Source organism: Vombatus ursinus, unplaced genomic scaffold, assembly GCF_900497805.2.
Source record: "Vombatus ursinus unplaced genomic scaffold, bare-nosed wombat genome assembly UNPS02014941.1, whole genome shotgun sequence".
Classification (NCBI taxonomy): domain Eukaryota; kingdom Metazoa; phylum Chordata; class Mammalia; order Diprotodontia; family Vombatidae; genus Vombatus; species Vombatus ursinus.
Window position 1 is genome coordinate 2,532,765 of NW_020954719.1, and position 22,993 is coordinate 2,555,757.

The window sequence follows — 22,993 nt, forward strand, 5'->3', positions numbered from 1 at the left end:
TTTCAGTGACCTCATCCTATGGTTGATAAGAAGATATGTCAGGTATATACTAGTGTATTTGATGAAGGGATGTGTGAAGCTGAGTACCTAAACTTATCTATACACTGAAAGGTGATAGTTTTTGTACCAGTGTTTGATTCTGAATGGTTGATATTTTATTTACTTGGTTGTACCTATTGCCTTATGTGGGAGTGTTTTCATACCACATATCAAAAGACGTTTCTTTTTTTCAAAATTAATTATTTTTAAATAATATTTCTTTAAAGCAGAAGGGTAATTTAAAAGGGACAGCTAGGTGGCACAGTGGATAGAGTGCAGGCTTGGAGTCAGGAAGATTCATCTTCTTGAGTTCAAATCTGGCTTCAGACACTTACTACTTCTGTGAACCTAGGCAAGTCACTTTACCCTGTTTGCCTCAATTTCCTCATTTGTAAAATGAACTGAAGAAGGAAATGACAAACCACTCTGGTATTTTGCCAAGAAAACCCCAAATGGGGTCACAAAGAATCAGATATGACTTAAAAGAGACTAAAAAATTTAAAAGACATTTGTTTTAGTTTTTAATATGATTCTTATATTTGGTATCATGTAAAACAATTATTCAATAGGTGTGTTAGATATCCTTTGGTTTAATAAAAATTTATATTATATAGATCTCTGCATCATCAGTTTACCAGGGAAGAAATGAAAAAGATACCGCAGATCTTTGAGTCTTGTAATCTTGCAATTTGTAGCTTTTGAGCAAAATGTTAGCAGTGTAGGAAGTGATTTTACAACCATGTCTTTTATTTTTTCTTTCTCACTTTCTAATATTTTCTATATATTTTGTTTCTGATTGAGTATAGAATGCAAACATGTTAATACTTCCTTTTATACAGATGTTGGAGCTGATGTATTGGATTTAGCAGAAACAATGGTTGCAGCTGCGGATGGTCTAGTTTATGAATCAGTAAGTTTTCTTCAACAGTTTTTTCAAAACATGTTTCAGATTTTCTTTACTGTCTAAACTCTTGTGGAATATGTTATATTTGGTGCTTATATGACCTGATATTGTTTAATTACCTATTCACATGTCTGTCTTATTTTCCCAGCCAGGTTCCAAATTCTTTGAAGGCTTAAACACTTATATTCCCTAAATTGCCTAGCATCATACTTCCTATATAGTAGGTGTTCAGTATATGTTTCTTTAGTTATACTAGAAAATTTTTCATTGAAAACTTTCAAGTACTTTTTATATATTCTCAGTGTTTAGAAGAGTAGACTATTTCTCTTCTTGGAATGTAGATTTGATTAAATCTAACTAATTTAGCTAGGACTCCACTGTGTATAGACGTGAAATTTTTTTCCGTTTAGTAAAAGTTATGTCCATTGCTTTAAAGTTTTTAATTTATGCTATTAAAAATTCCCATAGGGGCAGCTAGGTGGTGCAGTGGATAGATCACCGGCCTTGGAGTCAGGAGGACCTGAGTTCAAATCTGGTCTCCGACCAGACAGTTGACACTAGCTGTGTGACCCTGGGCAAGTCACTTAACCCCAATTGCCTCACCCCCCCCCCAAAAATTCCCATAAATAAATCATCTTTAAAAACACTTAATTTTCTCCTCTATTTTTCATATAAAATTGTTGGGGAAAAATTTATTATTCATTTCAAATTCTTATATTTTGAATATTTGAAAAAAATATTAAATTGCTGGAAGTATCCAGTTGTGGTCAGAAAATATTCCCAAATTAGAGCCACCATGTATGCCTCTTAAAATAGACAAAAAAACACAAATATATGTCTGCTTTTGGCCACCACACTTAAAACATATGGGAAAACTGTCATGAGTTCAGAGAAGAGTAATAGGTCATTAAAGGGACAGAAAAATGATTCCTATGACAGAAGGTTAAAATAAGTGGGGCACTGTAGTTTAGAGAAGAGAAGGCAGGTAATTTTGTATTTATAGTCTGATTTTAACTTTATAATTGATTTTTATGAGGAACAAATCAGTCATGTTTTTTCCATACCTAACTAAAAATGGAATTAAGTATTCGTGATTTTGTTTGTTCACATGATTTACTACCTTCAATATTTATTAAATGTGGTGTAATGCTTTATTCTTTTATGTACAGCTACTACCTTCTCAAAGAGGCTGTAAACTCCATAATGTTAAAGCACTTTTTTTGGTCCTCAGTGCCTAATAAGTACACTAAGGTTTGTAGTAAGTGCTGTGGTGGGGTTTTAAATGTAAGTCTTTCTGACTTCAAATTCAGAGCTTATTCCACTATGCCATTTTATTGATAAGGATAATGATAAGACAAAGTTAAATTTCTTGATTGCCAAGTTATCACTTATAAAAAGCAGTTGAATTCTTTTTTTTTTTTTTTAAAATAGGACAGACTAGAGTTGGCTGTCTCAAAGATATTGATGTCTCAAGGAAGATGGGTATACTCATAACTTCTTTTCTTCCCTGCTACTTTAAGGATATTGGCCTCATGAATTGGTAGCCAGCATGCATTTCTACCTCACTAGGAGTTAGTGTGACTAAGTAAAACTCTCCCACTTTAACATACCACTTTAAAAATATTTTTGCCTCCTGGAATAGATAAATTGTTGTCTTTGTGTTAACATGTTTGCTTACCTGAATGTAGGAGTATGGACCAAATCTCTATAGGAAATCTCTTCTAGTTCATTCTTTTGATCTGATCCTTAATGTAGACAGTATGGTCTTAGATATTACATTTATTCCTTGCTTACTTTCTGCATTATATTATGTGTAGCTCATGACACAATAGAAATGTGGCACATAGTACCACTTTAAAGTTTATGAAGCAGATGGGGAGAAAACCCACAAAAGTTAATTAACACTGTTTCAGAGGTTATCTGATTTCATTGGTGTAGTGAATCCTACCACCACTGTGTATTACAACTTACCTGTGTTTCATCCTGGACAATTCTTTTCTATGCTCTTTCATAAATCCTCATAAAAGATCTGCTCAGTGTGTTGGAGGCTTTCCTCTAGGTCTTTCAGCAATTTATGGAAACGATTATAGTATTTGGCCTGTGCATCTGTTACTTTTCATAACCTTGTATGTAATAACCTATAGCCTATTTAACCTGCATCTTTCTGCTCCCCTTGAATCATCTGTAATTTTGATAGCTCTATTTTCCCAGCAGTTTTGGAAAAAATAATGCTTTTAATATAGATGGTCTTCTGTGTCAGAGAACAGCTTGGAGTCCTTAAAAGCACTAATTTCCTAATTGTAATCCAGTCCCCCACCCCAATGGGTTCATGTTTGGGCCCCACTCACTGTCCATCTGCAATGCCTGTCCAAGACAGATGGTGGACTGTATGTCTTAATCTGGGCAGTATTCTTAACCACAATAGGCTGATCTCCCTGGAGAGGACCATATCTCTCTGTACTCCCTTGATCTCACCCCATCTTGACTTCTCTAGCAAATTGCCTTTACTACCTTTATTTCTCCCTATCTGCCTGCACCTTTTTTGTTTCTAAAAACATCTGTTTTAGAAAAAATGTTTTAGAAACATTTTGTTTCTAAAAACATTCCCACATCCTTAAAAAAAACCCCTTACTTGATCCTACCATCCCTACTAGTTGTCATCTTCTGTCTTTCTTCCTTTTCATGGCCAAACTTTAGAAATCCTCCTATACTTCCTTTCCTTTCTTTTCAAAACCTGCATTCTGGCTTCTGACCTCATCATTCAAATGAAACTTAACCCTCCAAAGGTTACCAATTATCTCTTTTTTTTTTAAATTTATTTTTAGTTTTCAACAATCACTTCCATAAGCTTTTGAGTTTTAAATTTTCTCCCCCTCCCTCCCTACCTCCTTCCTTCCCCAAGACAGTGTACAATCTGATATAGACTCTACATATATATTCCTGTTAAATGTATTTTCACATTAGTCATGTTGTAAAGAATTAGAACCCATAGGAGGAACCCCAAAAATGAAGAAACAAAACAGAAGAAAAAAAAGAGCAAATAGTATGCTTTGATCTGCATTCAAACTCCATAATTCTTTCTCTGGATGTGGTTAGCATTTTCCATCTTGAGACTTTTGGAGATGTCTTAAGATTCTTGCATTGCTGAGAAGAGCTAAGTCTATCAAAGTCATCGCAACTCTACATGTCTGGAATTGAACTTATCTTTCCCCTACATTGAAGATTTTCTCTATTCTCTCAGTCACCCATGACTCAACCTTGGTATCATCTTCAACTTCTCATTCTCTCTTACTGTTCATCCTCTCAATTTATCACTTGCCAAATCCTGTCGATTTTACCTTCATAATATTTCTCCTTTACGTTTCCTTCTCTCCTCTGACACTGCCACCACCCTGGTGCAGGCCCTCATCACCTCAAACCTGGACTATTGCAGTAGCCTGCTGGTTGGTCTTACTACCTCAAGCCTTCTCCACTCCAAACCATCTTCCACTTATCTATCAAAGGGATCTTCCTAAAGGACCATATCACACCCCTATTTAATTAACTCTGGTGACTACCTATTACCTCCAGGATCAAATATAAAGCTCTCCATTTTTTAAAACACTCACAATAGGTCCTCTTCCTATCTTTACATATTTTACATCCTTCTATATGCTGCGTGATCCTTTAATACTGATCTCAAACAAGGTACTCTTGTCTCCCAACTGTACATTTCCATGGGCTGTCTCTTGTGCCTGGAGTTCTCTTCCCTCCTCATCTCTGCCCCCTGGCTTCACTTGCTTCCTTCATATTCCATCTTCTGCAAAAAAGCCTCTCTTAGGGCCTTCCCTCTGAGGTTATCTCCAATTTATCCTGTATACATCAATTGGGTCTCCCTTTAGCAAGGTGATTTTTATTCTTTCCTAATTAATTTCCATCCTATATCCCATAAATGCTATTCCAAAATTTCTCTTCTTAACTCAAAATTCGTAAGACTTCCCAATTGCCTATCCTCTCAGTTGAAATTAGAGAATATAAATTTATAGTGGACCCAGTCATCTGTGAATGACTTCTCCCAAAATGTAAAGTTGTACTATACCCAGTCAACTGTGACTTTTTCTGGCTTTGTTCCTTAACATGTGAGTAGGAACAGAGAATGTGAATGGTGGAAGTAATATTGTAATTTAGCAAGCCGTGGTCAAGGGGGTAAGGAATTTGAAAGTAGAAAACAGTGTGACTTGAACTATTTAACTGTAGGGCTGAGTTTGGGAAGAGTTTCCTTTGTTGGAAACAGTAGAGTCAGAGCAGAGGTAAAGGCTGACATAGTACTGAGGGGTGGGTGGTATGATTGAAGGATTTGGTGAAGACAATAAATTTAGGGAGTGATATCTTAACTGACTGAATTCCTTTCTACCCTTGGACATCTTTCCACATAAATCATCTTGGAAGTCCCTTTATAAGATTCTAATGAGGAAGTATTACAATATGATAAAACCTAACATTTTGCTTCATCAAACAGAATAGTAGTCATTTAATCTTTTGGGATGCCCTTGGGAAATCATTTTCCAAAAAAACCCCCCAAAACAAGAAACACTCAGCCCCTCTGTGGTCTTTTCCTCAGTATCTCCCTTTCCTTCCCTTTCCCTCTTGTCTTCACTCCCCCACCCCCACTTCCTCAAAAAGAGACTTTTCAGACTTCTCTTAGGTGGATCATTATTTCAGGACTTTGGGAAAGCAGCTACTACTCATAGGTTGATCTGATCAGTCAAAGGTCCTTTGCCTTCTTACTTGTTTGTTTACTGCCTTACTTCCAAGGGAGGAGTCCTTCCTGGGCTGATCTGAGAGGGGGAATAGGACCTTTTTTGGGAATTTATAGTTAGAAAAAAGACTGATAAGAGTGTTTCTCTTTCACATTGGTTTTGAAGGCTTCAGACTAAGATAATTAGAAAATACTTTATTAGTATTTCTAAAAGGGAGGGGTGGTGACTTTAGCATGCTTCCACAGTAGTTAAACAACACAAGATTACATCCAAGAAACATTACTAGGCAGTATATGATTAAATGCTGACTGGGTGGTGCAAATGTTAAGGATATCACTGTGTCCTGGAGTGATCTGATAGGCTTATTGGAGGACTCTCTCAGGGCCTTGAAGGGGTAGATATTACATGAAATAAAAATGCAGGTAAGCATTCCTGATAAAGAAAATGGCATCAGAAAGTATAGAAATGAAATGTTTATATATAGGTGGTATTGACTAGATTAGTCTTTTGTGGGAAATGATGTAGAGTAGTAGTGGAAGATTAGCTTAGAAAACTAGGTTGGTATCAATAACATGGAATATGTAATGTGGAATTGACACATTTTGTTATATCTAATAAGCATTTCAAACAATTAAATTATGTCCACAAACATCAGATCCTATTGAAAGTATATATTTTTTTCCTTTTGTTCCTTAAGTGGCCATAATTTTTACTTTGAGTTGATGGGGAAAAGTACCCTAGCTGACTTACAAATCTAAGAATTATGGTGCTATACTTAAGTTTCCACACTTTTCACACTGATGAGATCCGGGGCCAGACCAAAATCCCTCCCCCACAATAAAACTTTAACCTCACTTGAGTACTTTTCGCATTTGTACTTAAGCAAAAACTCTGATGTGTTTTTGGTTTTTTGAAGATTAACAGTGTTTTATATGATTTTAATCCATGTAAGACACCCTTTTGATTAATATTGTAGTTTCATCTAGTTTTGTCTATTTCCCCCAAAACAATATGGCATTTACTTTATTAATAGAATTTTTATTCAAAACAAAGAGAAGCAGATTTTGACTAGTGGATTGAGGACCCGATTTGAAATCTGGTAGACCTAGAAATGACAAGTAGAACTCTGTGACTATTGGCAAATCATTGCCGTTCTTAGTACCCCATGCAAATTATAGTTCCCTCTTCATCTCTTCTACTCCTTCCCCTTCCCCCAAAAAAGAAGCTGATGCTTCTGATCATATGACATAGAGCTACTGCTGGAAGGGACCTCAGAGGTTATTTAATTCAGTTCCCTCATTTTGCAAATGGGGCTTTACAAATGAGGAAAGGGAGGCTCAAGAAGGTTAAGTTCCTTGTCCACACAAATATTAAGCTAGAGAGAGGGTCAGAGGTGTCAGTCAAATTCTGGTCCTTTGATTCTAGAACCAATGTATTCCACTATATTATGCTGTCTTCTTATATGATACTTTAAAGGTTTAAAAAGTACTTTATGAGCATTATGTCATTTGATCTTCGCAACAGCCTCAAGAGGAAGGTCCATTCATTTCTGTTCATTCATTCACTCATTTGTTTATTCATTTGTTCATTTATTTAAAAGAGCAATGGATGATGGGATTTTATCTGGGAGTGACTAATATAAAAACAAAAGACATCAGTAAAACCTTTTTTAAAGTGTTTTATCTATCCATAATAATTTTTCTTTTGTGAAAACCAAAGATTTTGACTTTGCTGTTGATTATTTTCCTTTATTACAGGTAATATTTGATCTCTCACCACAACAAAGAGAGTGGCAGAGGTAATAAGTAACTGAAGTATTGTACCTCTTGATTGACTTGTAAGGGTATTATTATTATTATTATTTTGCTTATTATAAACTACTTGCAACTAGTCCTTTGTATAAGAGATTATGTTATAGAATATCACTTGTGATTTCAAGGTTCTTTGTTCCTTTTTTAAGTCTATAGAAATTTTACACTCTAGGATTTTAATGCAATTAAAGCCCATTGGGCATTGATTAGCCCTTTTAAAGTTGGCCATTGAAAGACTAAGTGTATTCTAGATTAGCTTGAAGTATTTGGAAATTGGTATTTCTAGTTCAACTGAAATTGCCTGATACTCAGAATTAATAAGAGAAAGTGGTAATTTCTCCCCACCTCCCCTTGTTTTGAGAATGACAGATCTTTCACATCACACTTTATATACTCTGTCTGAACGGTTTATACACAACATTGTTGGCACATGGGTTTAGAGCTAGAAAGAGACCAAGCCATGTTATTTTTACACATGAGGAAACTAAGGTCCAGAGCAGTTAAGTAACTTCTCCAATGTCCCAACCTTTCAAGCAGCAGGGCTAGCATTCAAACTTAACCTCTGATTATAAGTCTAGCATGTTAGCAAGACACCTTTTAGTATTCTGGGGGCAGATTTGGCATCAGCTTGATGTCATCAAACAAGATAACCAGATAGTTTTTACTTGACTTCTGCATCATGCCAAGAGCAGGACTCTGGAAGTAGAGATCTTTCTTTAAGAAGTTTTCAGATACCCTAAAGCTAGGTGGAAGACCCTTAGGTCAGATCCCAAATTAGATTCAGCTTCTTGGAAAATTCTGGCAAGGGGGAAGACCTATATACTTGGAGCAGAAGTCCCCAAATAGTTCTGGAATGAACAGTAACATCTCAAGGCATGTTATGTTCTTGGTTGTTAATAAGAACATCTGAACATATTCATGTCTACTTGGAAAATGCCAAAATGTGAAGTATGTTGACTTTTTTATACTGCTATTTCATTTTCCCATCATATCCAAATGCCTTAATTAATCTCTGTTTGCCTCTATCAAAGAACTTCCAGTTTTTAGAGTTTTTCTAGGCCTTCTCTTCTTATTCCTAAAGTTCTAGTTTAGGCTGAAATAACCATAAAATATGAAAATAATTTGCCTTATTTTAAATAGACTTGTTTTGCTGTGGTTGCATGCATCTGGTGAAGAAACTGGCTGGTTTTTATTTATTTATTTATTTTTAAACCTCATTCCTACCTGCTTGAACACCTGGAAAAAATCTTATTGCATGTTCTAGAGATGTAGAAGATTCAAATTTATTTTTACAATTTATTAAAAAATATTTTATATGTTGCCTTTTTAAAAAAAGATAAATACTTCAGGCTTGTTTTTAAAAAATATTTGTTGAGTTAGGCAAAAATTGGCTGCTGATGTATACTCAAAGGTACAAAATTATAGGAGATAGAGGTGGAATAGACATAAAGATATATAGGTATTCCTAACAGTAGTGGGAAGTAAACTTGACTTCTTGAGAAGTGCAGGAATATTTCATTCCTATCTTTGTTACTGTATCAAAGATGGCTTAAATTCACACACCTGATTAAGAAATAGGAATATCATTAATTTTGTATTATAAGTTATCTTGATGTATAAGCCACTTTGTGCATAGTCTTGTTAGAAGTAGTCTTTTTGATGCAGCTTCTTTGCTTTGTGCTACCATATCTGTTGCATGTTTTTGAAATAGGGCAGGTAGAGGTGCAATGGATAAAATATAGGCCTGGAGTCAGGAGGACTTAACCTTCCTGAGTTCAAATCTTGCCTCAGATACGTAGTAGCTTTGTGAGCGTAGGCAAGTTACTTAACTGTTCACCTCCATTTCCTGATGTGTAAAATGAGCTAGAGAAGGAAATGGCAAACTGCTCCAGTGTCTTTGCCAAGAAAGCCCCAAATGTGGTCATGAAGAGTCAGACATGACTGAAACAACTGAACCAAAAAACTACCACTTTTGTGCTCTAGAATCCTGGACTTAAATATGCTTTTAAAATATTTTTGTTATGAAATAAGAGTTGTCAACTTTTTGCATGTGAGATGCTTTTTTAAATGGCATGGTGACCAGGACTGGGATGGGAACTGCCTCTCCCAACTTCCTTGTCTGCTTTTCCCTTTCTTGGCTATGTCTGGACTCTGCTACACTGGCAGGATTGCAAAACTTGGGAGTATTTCTCCTTTAGTATAGTGAATTTCAGGATTTCCACATTTGTATTTTCAAATGGCTGCTACCACTACTGTCTCACACCTTACTCCCTGGTTTTTTCAAGAAAATGAATGAAGACATGTCTTTTTCAAAATAGTTATTTTCTTAAATCAGTGTATAGTTTTGCTGTGGATGCCAACTGTTACTTTATGAACATTTAATGAAGAATGTATTTTTGATTCCTCTTATAAAGCCCCTCCTTTTTTGCTACACTGTCCTGTTAAAATGACCTTTGGTTCTTAATGTTAATAATAATAATAATTTGTAGTATCTTAAGGTTTGCACAGAACTTTACCCATGTTTTAATTTGGTCCTCACAAAAACCCTGTGAGGTAGATGTTGTTATTATTTCTGTTTTACAGAAGAGGAAACAGGCTTGTGAGAGATTAAATGACTTGCCCAGGGTCATACAGCTAGTAGAGTGCCTGAGGCAGGACTCAAACTCAGGTTGTTATGACTGGCTGCTGTGTCAAAGGAGTACAATGTGCAGTAGGTCCTGACAAGTTGAAAAGGTTTTAAAAAATGGACGTGATTACGTGTGGTACATTTTTTATCCTAAGATGAAGCTGGATACATTTGAGTCTCTGAGAGGCCTATCACTTGGTTGGCCACAGATGATGAAATTTTTTAGAGGGATTGCAGTTTGCACATCTTGGTGAAGTCACAGATGATCTCTGAGGTATTCAGTTATATTTTACTTATGTTTTTATGCCTTATGAACTTTTTCAGTAATTTTTGTTGTTGCTTTTAGAATGTTACAGACAATTCAGAGTAGGCTGCAAGAGGAACATTCACTACAAGATGTCATATTCAAAAGTGCTTTTAAAAGTGCCTCAACAGCACTACCCCCAAGGTGAGATGGTTATTCGTTTTATCTTATTTTCTAACTGTTTTCATGAATTTATTGTTAGAGAGTTTTAGTAAAAGAGTGAATATGGTTTTCAGTTTTCTTTAATGTCTAAGGCTATGGGAGCTAGAATAATTTTATATTATGATGTCATTCTTTACTTTTGAACTAGTAGGAATGTTAGCATTGACCAAGAATTTTACAAACCCATTTTCTCATTATAATTCAAAGAATATGGTATAGTTTTATTTACTTTTTTTTGTGTGATGGGGTGGGCAATATCTCTAATTTCTTGAATAAAATTTTGTGTTTGTAAGATTTGAAAACATAATAGAAACATCATTGTTATAAAACTGCCCTTAATCATTTCAGAAATTTTTTGTTTGGGCTAAATAAGTAAGTCTACAAAATATTTTGGAGTTCATGGGAAGATAGTTATGGAATTGGAAGGGACTGTGGAGATCCTAATCCCTCTTCTTGTAGAGGAGGAACCTGAGACCCAAAAGGGCACTGTTATAATGTTGAGTGGTAGAGCTTGGAATTGAATTTAGGTTCTCTGATTCCAAATGCTCATATACTTCAGGGGCCTTTTGAGGGTTTTGCTGTAACAGTATGCTCAAATACATAAATGGAGGTGTGATCTCCTGTCAGGTGTTTATTTAACACACTAGAGACCTTCCTATGGTTGATTTACTAATTTATAGATACAAGTACAGAGGTGCATTATATAGGCAATGTGGTCCAGGGGTAAAGTACTGTGCCTGGAGTCAGGAATACCTGGATCTAGATCCCATCTCATCCACTCTCAGTGTGACCCCAGACCAAATTGCTCTGTCTGCTTCTCTTAGGCAATTCCAAAGGATTTATTTGTTAAGTCAAAGGTGGGGTGAAGATCTTTTTGGATGGAAGGTGTTCTCCCAGTATGAATTCTCCAGTTACTGGGTTAGTTTTTACTTTTCCTATTGATTTGAAATATCCAGTAACTTTGTAGAAGTATATAGTCGTACACATTTTAGTCGTTTCAGTTGTGTCCAACACTTTGTGACCCCATCTGGGGTTTTCTTGGTGAGGTTATGGGAGTAGTTTGCTGTTTCCTTCTCCAGATCATTTCACAGATGAGGAAAGTGAGTAATCAGGGTTAAGTGATTTATCCAGGTTCGTGCAGCTAGTTTCTGAGGTCGGATTTGAACTCTAGTCTTTCTGACTCCAGGCCTGGCACTTTACCTACTGCAGATATTTTGCTAAATACTTTGGTGTGGTGATAATTACATTTTGTGTAAGATCTGTGTTTTCTTCTAATTCCCATTTGAAAAGTACGGATTGATTTCTCTGTCTCATATGTCTATGCATATGTGTATACACATGTATATTCCCTCCTTTTTTTTCCTGTAAAGTGATGGAAGTTAAGGTAAAAAATGCATGCCATCTTTTTTATTGGCCCAATTATACATAGTTTCTAAGTAGTAGCTTAGTTTTTTGCTTAGCTATGAAGAATTGTAGAACTTCAGATTGACTTTTATTATCTGTGTTACATTGGAGGCATTTGTACTGTAGTGGTTAGAGTGCTGGATAGAATCAGAAAGACTTTGGCTCAAATCCTACCCTTAAAAGCAGATAGCTTTGTGATCATGGACATATCACAACCTCTCTAAGCCTAAATTTCCTTTTTCCTCACAGTGTTGTGTGGCTCAAATGAAGTAATAAATTTAATCACTTTGCATATTTTAAAGTATTATGTAAATGTCAATTTAAATTATCTTTTCCTACTTCTAAGTTTCTCATTATAAATGCTAACAGTTCAGTTTTTCACTAAACAAATTTTTTTTTTTAATTTAGGGTCTTTCTGAAATTTTTGACTATTCTCCCAAATACCTCACATATTTATGCAGAGTTATTTTCTGTGATGGATATGCTTTAAGCAGTCTTACCATATCTTGTTCTAACAGGGAAGATAATTCATTACAACCTCCAGATGCATGCAGAATTCATGGTCATCTATATGTCAATAAAGTAGCAGGGAATTTTCACATAACTGTGGGCAAGTATGTTCTTTTCACTTATTGAAAATACTTTACATAAAAATGGGGATTTGGATATAAGTCATGTGTTAAGTTGATCATACATTTGTATGCTTAATTAACAACTTTTCTTAATATGTGTATTTTAATTAAAATAAGCATTATTAATATTATTAGTATGTTTTAACATGTACTTTTTCACTGTCACAAGATTTGGTTGAAATTCAGAGTTTAGAATCATGAGTAAAAAGAATTGTAAATATTTAAGCTTTTTAAAATCTTTTAATAGTCAGGTTAGAGGGTATTAAGTTATCTCAGGAAGCCTGGTATTTCAAAATTGAATTCAGCTTGTCATTAAGAGATTCATGTACCCTTAACTAGGAAGGCAGGGATACTATTATACCTCTGCCCTGGTCAGATCAAACCTGGGGGCCACATTTAGTGAGTATGTGAATATTTATAACAGGATGAAGAACCTTGAGTTCATGCCATATATGGATTGAGAGAAGTAAATATAGGTGTTTAGCTTAGAGAAGACTTAGGGGGGATGTGATCATTATCTTCAGTCTATGAGGGCAAAGCCAGTACCAAGACTGAAAGCTGCAAAGAAACACAATGTGGGCTTGTTTGTGGTTAGGAAGAAACTTCCTAACAATTAGAATTATAAGTGGAATGAGTTACCTAAAGAGCTAGTTGGTTCCTCCTTATTAGAGGTCTTTAAGCAAAAGCTGGATGCTCATTTCCTGTGGAAGATTTAGAGAGGATTCTTGTTTAGGTTTTAGGTTGGACTAGGTAGATGGTGTTTGATAGTGGGGGATGGTAATAGTGCTGGATAGGTCTGAACCCTACCTAAAGCTATAATGGCATTTCACTCTTAACTATTGAATTTAGTGTTCTCTGGAACTTTAGGTAAATTAGATAAATTTTTAAAGTGTTTTAAAGTCAGATGACAGACCTAAAAGACATTTCCTTGACATTTAAACATTTTATTTGTAGAACTAGTTTAGAAATTTTCAGACCATAAATGTTTTGTGATTATTTAAAGTTCTTTTAAGCTTTTTTCCCCGTTTCATGGAATTTTTAGGTAGTTTTAGTACTGTAAGTTCATCTTAACTATATGTTTGTAAAATGAGTGAGTTAAGATCTAATCATTTACTTTGGGTTTTACCTCATTAAACATATGTACTCATAGGATCCTATAATGTTAAATATATGACATTTTATTTTGTTCATATTTAATGCTGCAACAGCCCCCATGAAAAATTTGCTAGGATATGAGCAACTGTTACTTTAATAAAATATTTTAAATATGACTAGAAATAAAATAGGAAACTCATATACTTGGTTCAAAGTGTAGAATTAATGTGATAGCTTTTTTTTTTAAATGTCCATGGTAATTAACACTTGTTTTTCACAAACATTATTAGAAGATAATAATTAACTATAATATTTTAAGATAAGTTAAAAATTTTGTTTTAACTTTTGAAACAGACATGCTCCCAGCAGCTTGAGAAAGAAGAGGTGGAATTTTCTGCATCCCTTCTTGTAGGGAAGAGCTTTGAGAAGAGGGAAAGTGCTTTCTATCACAAGCTCTCCCAGTTAGGGATTTTTTCCATATCTATATTTTTTAAAATTATAACTTACACCATTGCTTTTGGTGGAACATGTAGAATATTATGTATCTTTTATGAAGAAAAGTGTAATTTACAACCTTCAGTGAGAATGTTACTGTTGATTTTCCTACTCAAAGTGTAGAATGTTTTGTTTCTTGGAGTTGTTTTGGTTTTGTTTTTTATTTATAAAAGCTCATTTTTAACCCTCAGGATTTTTCTTATATAGACCAACAAAAATGGCTGTAACATTTTCACAAAATAAAAACAAATACATCTAGACTTCTGAAACCTTGTTTTGTCATTTGGAGATTTCGTTTTACTTGGTTACTTCGAAGCTCAGTGCAGACACGTAATAGGGAGAAATAAAAGTAATTTCAAGTTTTGTGTTTAAACAAATCTTATTCTTATTTTAACAATATGCTTTATGAATTTGCTTTTGGATTTTTTTGGTTGATTTTCAATCTTTTTTTTAAACCTCCCTTTATCTCAGCTCAGAACTCTGGGTAGTAAGGCAAATAGTTAAAAGTTTAAAGTAATTCTAGCTTTCAGAAAAAAAAAATTTTTTTTGCTGAATTTTTACCATTTCATCACTTAGGGAGTTTTATGCCATGACTTTTCAGCATTTCACTGCAGTGATAATTTCACTTATAGGAAGACATCTATATTCATTTAAAGAAATAATTTCAAGTATAGTAAAAGCCTCAAGTTGCTGGTCCAAGGAAAAGAAAAAGAACTATGCTGAGAATTTGAGGAAATTCAAAATAGTGGCATGAGTGAAGTTATAGCAATAAGATAAGAGTAGTTAGATGAAGACCACATTTGAGAAGAGTGGATGTATCGGCCCAGGGAGTTGTCAAACTTAATTTAAAAGCTTTTTTCTCTTATTGTACATTAAGAAAAATCACAGTAATTAGTTTATGAGAAAATCCAATTTGTTTTTCATTAAAATCATTGTTTTTTCATCCTCATAGGGCAATTCCACATCCTCGAGGTCATGCACACCTGGCAGCACTTGTCAGTCATGACTGTAAGATATTTATGATATTTTCTCCCCTATTCGTTAGGGTTGTTAAAAGAAAAAGTGATTTTGGTTTTGGTGCTAATGCAAGATTGAAAAGAAATAATGTAGACAAATCATTAGATGGGTCAAACCCCTTCGTTAGGTTTGACATCAGAAAGAGAGAAAAAAAGTCAGTATTTTGTAGATTCAAAATTTCTCTAAATATATACTTTGGATTCATTTTCTCAGTCCGGATTTTTCCCCAAGGACTGATTACCAATCCATTACTTCTTATTTCTGTTTTGTTGACTAAATTCAGAATATGTTTTAGCCAACAAAAACCTCTGTAAATGTACTGTGTCATGTTACATGCACTAATCTTCCTTTTCATTCTTTAGGATAGTCAAGGGATGATTATATTTTAAGTTCATTCAGTTACTTCTAACATACACATATGTATACACCCATATATATGCATCCATAATATGTATACTATATTTTAAGTATGTATTTCAATTAAAATAATTTGTGTAACAGCATTAGTAAAACTGAAACCACTAGATTGAAGATGAAGAAAATATAATGCTAAAATTCCTCAACACTACCATTTGAAATTTAGTTTGATCTTTTGGTTTTTGCTGGGGAAGTAGATTTAAGAAGTTTTGCTTTTTGACTGCATAAAAGATACCATCACAATTATAAAAGAATAGTTTTAAGTTACTGGGCTTGGAGATATGTTGATTTTTAAAATTGAACTCAGGATAAATAGATATTTAGATATGAAAGTGAAGTGCATTATCCTTTGGAAGGCAATTTGTAATGTTGGCTTATAATAATTTATAGGAAATTTTTATGCATTTCTTTAGATTTCCTGAAAATGTTTAAGAATTTGTATTAAATAAAACTATTTTTGAGCATATAGATTTTTAGAGTTTATATTTAGGGCAAAATACTTGTAAAATTGGGGACAGCTAGGTGTCACAGTGAGCACCTACTCAGAGCACCGACCCAGGAGTCAGGAAGACCTGTGTTTGAAACTGGCCTCAGACACTTAACTAGCTGTGTGGCCCGGGGCAGGTCATTTACCCCCAGTTGTCTCCCTCCCAGAAACAAAACAGAGAGTTGTAAGATTGTTTCTAGAAAGTTATGTTTTGCAATATTATGGTTTATGTATTTTTTTTTCTCTTTTAGCGTACAACTTTTCCCATAGAATAGATCATTTGTCTTTTGGTGAACTTGTTCCAGGAATTATTAATCCGTTAGATGGAACTGAAAAAATTGCTACAGATCGTAAGTATTTTATAATAGATATAGAGGTTTGTATTCATTGAACTAATGTCATTTAAATAATAACATAATTTCAGATTTCTTCCTCATTTGAATGACAAATGTGTTTAAAAAAAAAAGTAGAAGATAGCAGTGAATAGTTTTGAAGGGTTAGAACACAGGCCTTAGAAGGAAATGCTGAAGAAATTATAATTATTCAGTTTAGAAAAGGGACAACATAGAGTTTTCAGGTATGTGGAAATTGTATTGAATTGATGTTGCTGTTTTCTGCTCATTACAGACAGAATAAGAACTGGGACAGAAGGTTTGGGAAGAAACACTTCACTTATGACTTTTAAGGTCCAAAAGTGCACTGCTAGTTTCAAAAGTGCTTGTGGAATTTTTATAAACCTTATTCATTTCTTTTTATGGGCTGTTTTAGTTGTAGTCACAGAGTTAGAAAAATAGATTAGCTAACCTCTTATTATTTCTTGTAGCACTCAATCCATAGGGCTTTGTATTTCTGGCATAGATACACTACCTACACTTTAGAAAAATCAGGTATTTAAAAAAAAGAAGTCGGACTACAAATTCGTTAGTGGATCTCTGAACCACTGTTGTCTCTTAAGCACAAAATTGTATAAAAATATTAAATATGTATTATAGCAGATATGTAATTGGAGAACTTACATTGGTCATTGTTTCAAGATGTCAGACTAAACCACAAATTGCATGTATCTTCATGTCCATACAATATATATCTTCAGTAATGTACCTGACAGTTGAAATTATGTAATGCCCCTAAAAATTAACAGTTAGACAAATGTGAAGTACTCAGTGGCCAGATTGAAACTGAGACTTTTCTCTTAAGGCTATACCTAACTATTTTTGGCATTATCAAAGGATCGCAGATTTTTAGGTCTCGCACTAAGTCCCTGTGTCTTTTATAAATGAGGAAAACAAACTTAAATGAATTGCTACATAGAAACAGACCCAGAACTAAAACCAAGGTCTCATGGTTCCTGATCCAGAATGATGGCTAGATTGCTTGCGTAAGAATCTATAGGCTTCATCTAAATAGTTTCTACTAAAACATTTTAAACTATGAAATTCTTAAAATTAGATTTGCATATCATTTTTTAAGCAGCTTGGCTTTGTGGATAAGAAAGCCAGCTTGCCTTTTTGAGGTCATGTCACTGACACATGTACTACATATAGAATTCTAGGTGAGTCATTTAATCTTTTCAGTGTTCCTCAGTCATCTCTAAGGTTCTAAGTTGCAAACATTTGATATTTTTCATTGCTCGAAGCAATTTTCTTACCTGTAATTCTTTATGTTAATGACATCACAGATCTGGACCCCAAAAAAATTTTTTTTAAGTATACTTGTTATTTCAGGCTTACTTTGATTTTGCCAGTGGCTTTTATGATGAAAGTATAAAGGAGCTATGTAATATTGGTTACCTAATTGAAACGTGATTGAAAATAGAAATCAGTAGTTTTTTTTGTTAATTTTGGATTGTGATACGAATCTAAAACAGATGTTAAGTAGTAGGGCAAATAACTCGGTTGAGGGAACGATTGGTTATGCCCAGGTTATTTATTTTTATCTACTTTTATATTTTCATGGACAGTATTGATTTTTTTTTCTTTAAGATAATGGCTGGTTAAAGTGCAATTTTTTTGGTTTTACAGTGACTCCAAAAACTGGTAGAGGTTTTTATTATATTCAGTACTTGACATAATCCCAGATATCTCATATTTTTATCTAGTAATGCTATGACTAAATTTTGCTTGATGTATGAAATGTGAAGATATTCATGATAATAGCTAAAAGTTTTTATGTTTTGTGTTAATCCCATTATAACTGTATTTTAACCCACCATACATGGTGTTTGTAATGATGTATAAATGTTGATGCAGCTTTAAAAAGAAAACATTTTTCGTACTAAATTGATTAGTTTTTTCTTCAGATTTGTTTAAAAATATAGGTCAGGCCTGCACATTTACTAAAGGATTTCAGGCAGCCCGCAAAAAATGTAGAGCTTTTAATTATAGCCCAAGTCAGGCCCCAAGGCTGTTCCCGGAGAGAGCTAATAGGGTTCACTGACCCTTAATGAAGAAGTGATTAAGAGGCCTAATAATCTTGGGCAGGCCTACACAGTATACAGCCAGAGATATAGATGATCATTTTGGTACCTTGAAACTGTTTAACCAGGTTTTATGTACGTCATTAATAAATAAGTAGTGTTTATTAGTTACTATTTGGTAGTTGATGGGAGGTATTAACTTTCATGAAAAAATAGGTAGTGAATGGTGTTTTTTAAGTATTGATTTTTTGATTTAAGTATTGATTTTTTGATTGACTCTCTGGAAAGCTTTTCTTGTTTTATTCTAGACAACCAGATGTTCCAATACTTTATCACAGTTGTGCCAACAAAACTCAATACATACAAAATCTCAGCAGACACTCACCAGTTTTCAGTGACAGAAAGGGTAAGTTAATTCCAGACTAGCAAAATGATCTGGTGATGATTATTAGTTTATAGTCTGTTTTTTCTAGTGGAAGAAAAATTTGAACTTCAGTGAGGTTTTTCTTAAGCTCAGAACTTAAGAATGGAAATGTATCAAAAGCAATATGTGTTCATGTTGGGTAGATAATTTAACACTAAGTGTAAATGTTTTTCCTGTATTTGTTACATTGTAAAATTTCAGTGCATGGAAAAATGAATTGATTTTGTTTTTTACCTCCTAAAATGCCTTTTAGTTAATCCAGAAATTTTAGTAAATCCAGAACTTTTTGTATTATATTTAATCTTAAGTAGTTTATTTTAGGGCAGCTAGGTGGTGCAATGGATAGAGTGCTGGGCTTGGAATCAGGAAGACTTATCTTCACGAGTTCAAATCTGGTCTCAGACACTTCCTCGCTGTGTGACTTTGGCTGAGTAACTTAGGCTTTTTTGCCTTAGTTCCTCATCTGTAAAATGGGTTGGAGAAGGAAATGGCAAACCATTTTCCTATATTTGCCAAGAGAACCCCAGATAGGGTCACACAAAGTCAGAAACAACTGAAGAACAACGAATTTTTTTTTTAATCTCAACTAATTAATTACTCTAAAACATTCTTAAAATGTATATGCCCTTCAGCAGAGATCACAGCCCCTTCCTGGTTGAAGGAGAGTACTCACTATGTGTCTAGAACACACTAAGCATTGAGGATACAAATAGCAACAAAAAGTCAGCACTTGCCTTCAAAGATCTTAAAATCTGTTGGGGGAGCTGAAAAGTGGAGGGGTGGGGGTGGTTGGAATAGAGGTACCACGTGAAGGTTTTGAAATCCAGAGGAAATCAGGAACAGGAGCCTTGAGAAGAATGAAGGCAGCCCAGCCTTATCTCCTGTAAAGTTGAGGCTTCAGGAGGAATTCACAATGGGAGAAGGGGGGGAGGGGCAAGCCTTATGGAGGAATATTCCATGGTACGTGGGCCTTCAGAGTAATAGACTGTTTCAGGGTAATGAGACCTCAAGCACTGAGTGAAATTCTAGGACAGCAGTAGAAGAGGCATGGTTTTGAAGTCCAGAGGAAGTCGGGAATAGGACCAGGAGGAAAATGGCTTAAAAAATCCATTACCTGGTGGCCAACCATGTAATTAATGAACTTTTCTGTGGTTAGTTAGTTTGATCTTTAAATTCCATGAACATAGACCCATATTTAAAACCTTTCCGATTTGTGATAGGACCTGCCAGATCTTATATCCTAGTGACATAGATCGACTTTGCGAACCCAATATAACCTGTATGCCATGATGAGATTACAGAATAGGATCTTATATAGAGAAACTTTGGTTACCTTCAACTGAAATTTAATTTTAGTGCCTTAAATATGTAGTTATATGTAGTGCCTCAGATATGTAGTTATCTGAGAACAGATGATTTGCTTTAAAGTACCTTTGTGTCTTGAAGCTGGAAAAAGACGTGTAAGTTTTCATTCTTATGTTCATAGCATGGCCTGAAAAAGAACTGAGTAGAATCATACCTTTTCTCTTCTACCCATTCTGGTGAGTAAAAGAGGGATTTTTAAGTAGTTGACCTCTACAGTGACATAGGTTATAGTGAAAACATGGCTAGAAGTGGTTATGTTTTATTTAGAGAAGAAACAGGATAAAGTAGTGGATTCCTGAGTGGCCTTGCCACTTAATGATAAATGTTTTGTTAGCTTGATGTGCTAATATTGGAAAAAATATTTTCTCTTACCACTCAGCCACATGGCACAGTGATAACTGTTTTCTTAAGCTTTGTCTATAAATGCTTTTTTCTCCCTGGGTGTGGTGGAACATACCTGTAGTCCCTGCTGATGAGGGAGGTTGATGTATTGCTTGAGTTTCAGAAGTTCTGAGCTTCAGAAGGGCCAAAAATTAATCGGTGTCTGCACTAAGTATGGCACCAATATGGTATGCCCCTGAAGGAAGAATGCCACCTGGCATCCTAAGAAGGAGGTCTGTCTCAGGTAGGAAAAACATCAAGTTGGAGCTTCCATGGGAATCAGTATTGGGATCAGTCCAGTGAGTAGCTGCTGTACTTCCAGCCTGGACAAGATAGGGAACCCCTGTGTTGATTGTGTCTCTCCTTCCCTCCCTGTAATAAAAAAGAATCCTTTAAAAAAAAGTTTGAACTGTAATGTTTTAAATTATGCTGTAGTATCTTAGGAGAGTAATATTAATAGGTAATGAGGCATTGTATTATCCTATTTCGCATTTTACTTAGTATTTCCTTAGGAAAAGAGTTGACCTCATTATTGTGATTCTTTTAAACCCTTGCACTAATTATAACTTAGCTAAAATGGGTCATGGAAAAGGAGTGTGCAGTTATCCCTTCCACATTCTACTTTTATAGAGTGTTTACAGTACCTTATTGTAAAATTTGGGTTGATGTTATATAATACCATACATATATTTTATACATTTCTCCTCTGCTGGACTTTTCATGTTTTCTGTGGCTTCTACAAAACTCCAAGATTCCCATTTAATTTCTTAATGCCCCCCTATGATATATCAAAGTGGTTATGGGGAAAGTCATGATATGGAAGGGATAATTGTAGTTCTATAACAATGTACTCAAAATGAAAGCATTTACTCTAGAAAATGAACTTTTTTTGAGACAATATAGGGATGGAAACAATGGAATGTCATTGATTGGTTAAAAAATACTGGTGTTGCAGATAAAAGATGAATTTTAAAACTTGCTTATATTTAATTCAGAAAGAGATGCAAAATATCTCCTGATATTTGGGTGACTCAGAAAATCTGAATAACTCGCTTATAGTTATTTACCTTAAATTCTTGTAATGTCTTGTAATGAAAATATGAGTGTAAGTAGCTTGTTCCAGTGATACTCTCTTACTTCAGTGATGGCATGTAGAGTTCAACATTCATATACTTCTGGCTATGAAGTCTTACTGAAAGTGTGGCAGATTATAAACTTTAACGCTTAGACTAATTTGATCAGTAGGCTTTGTGAGATTAAAACTCTTGGACTTGATTGGACTTTTTGACATGGGAATATTTATTTCACTTTAACAAACATTGAGCAGGGCATTGTGCTGGAGATATAGCTAATAAAAAATTACCTACCCCTCAGGAGCTCATACTATAGGAAGAGGAATAAGACAGATACACAGATAATTAATTGTAATATAAACAAGAATATGATTGATGCATAGGAGAATGCATGGGAGATTTTTGGAAGGGCAGGATCCTGTCTAGCAATAGATATTTGGAAAGACTTTATGAAAAAGGTAGCAGATAAGCTGGGCCTTGAAGAAGAAGAAGTTTAGCAGAGATGGGTTGAGAGTGCTTTTTCTATAGATGGAGGAAGCAGAAAAGAGTAGGACAAAATTTGAGAACAAGTAGCCTAGTCTGAGGAGAGCCTTGGACATTATATTAAGGAGTTTGTATTTTATAACATAGTCATTGAGGAATTTTGAGAATCAAATGATACGATTAAACCTCTGCATTATGAAAATTATTTTGGCAGACCTCTTTAGTATTTAGTATTTGACACTGCTGACCATCTCCTACTCTCATATTTGGATGCTCTCATATTTGGATTTATGCCAGTGTTCTCTTTGCTTTTTCTAAGCTTCTTTTGCTGGATCACCCATATTGTACCACACCTAATTGTAGTCATTCCTCGTGGCTTTGTTCTGGGACTATTTTCTTTGTTTATATTTGCTTGGTGACCTTCTTAACTTGAAAGTTTATCGTCTTTATACAGATTTCCTAGATCATCTCTGGCTCAATAGTCTCTATTTATAGACTCTGTTCTTGAGCTTGTCTTACTTCAGCCAGATTTTTGGGTATTTTGAATTGGATGCCTGAGTGACATAGTAGATAGTGTGTACCTGGAGTCAAGAAGACCTGAGTTCAAATCCAGCCTCAGACACTTAGTAGCTATGTGCCCTGGACAAGTCATCAACCTCTATTTGCCTTGGTTTCCTCATTTGTAAAATGGGGGTAATAATAGCACCCACCTCCCAGGA

At 34.7% G+C, this 22,993-nt stretch overlaps 1 protein-coding gene across 4 annotated transcripts in view; it reads left to right on the forward strand.

The window, feature by feature from the left end:
- ERGIC2 (ERGIC and golgi 2) overlaps window positions 1-22,993 on the forward strand; it is a 54,812-nt gene that overhangs the window by 27,375 nt on the left and 4,444 nt on the right. For all 4 annotated transcript variants that reach the window (XM_027844446.1, XM_027844449.1, XM_027844448.1 and 1 more), the window contains 7 exons: window positions 879-949; window positions 7,440-7,480; window positions 10,466-10,567; window positions 12,508-12,603; window positions 15,164-15,219; window positions 16,384-16,482; window positions 18,857-18,954. In XM_027844446.1, coding sequence (XP_027700247.1) covers window positions 879-949; window positions 7,440-7,480; window positions 10,466-10,567; window positions 12,508-12,603; window positions 15,164-15,219; window positions 16,384-16,482; window positions 18,857-18,954 — 563 coding nt within the window. The remainder of the gene's footprint in view (window positions 1-878; window positions 950-7,439; window positions 7,481-10,465; window positions 10,568-12,507; window positions 12,604-15,163; window positions 15,220-16,383; window positions 16,483-18,856; window positions 18,955-22,993) is intronic.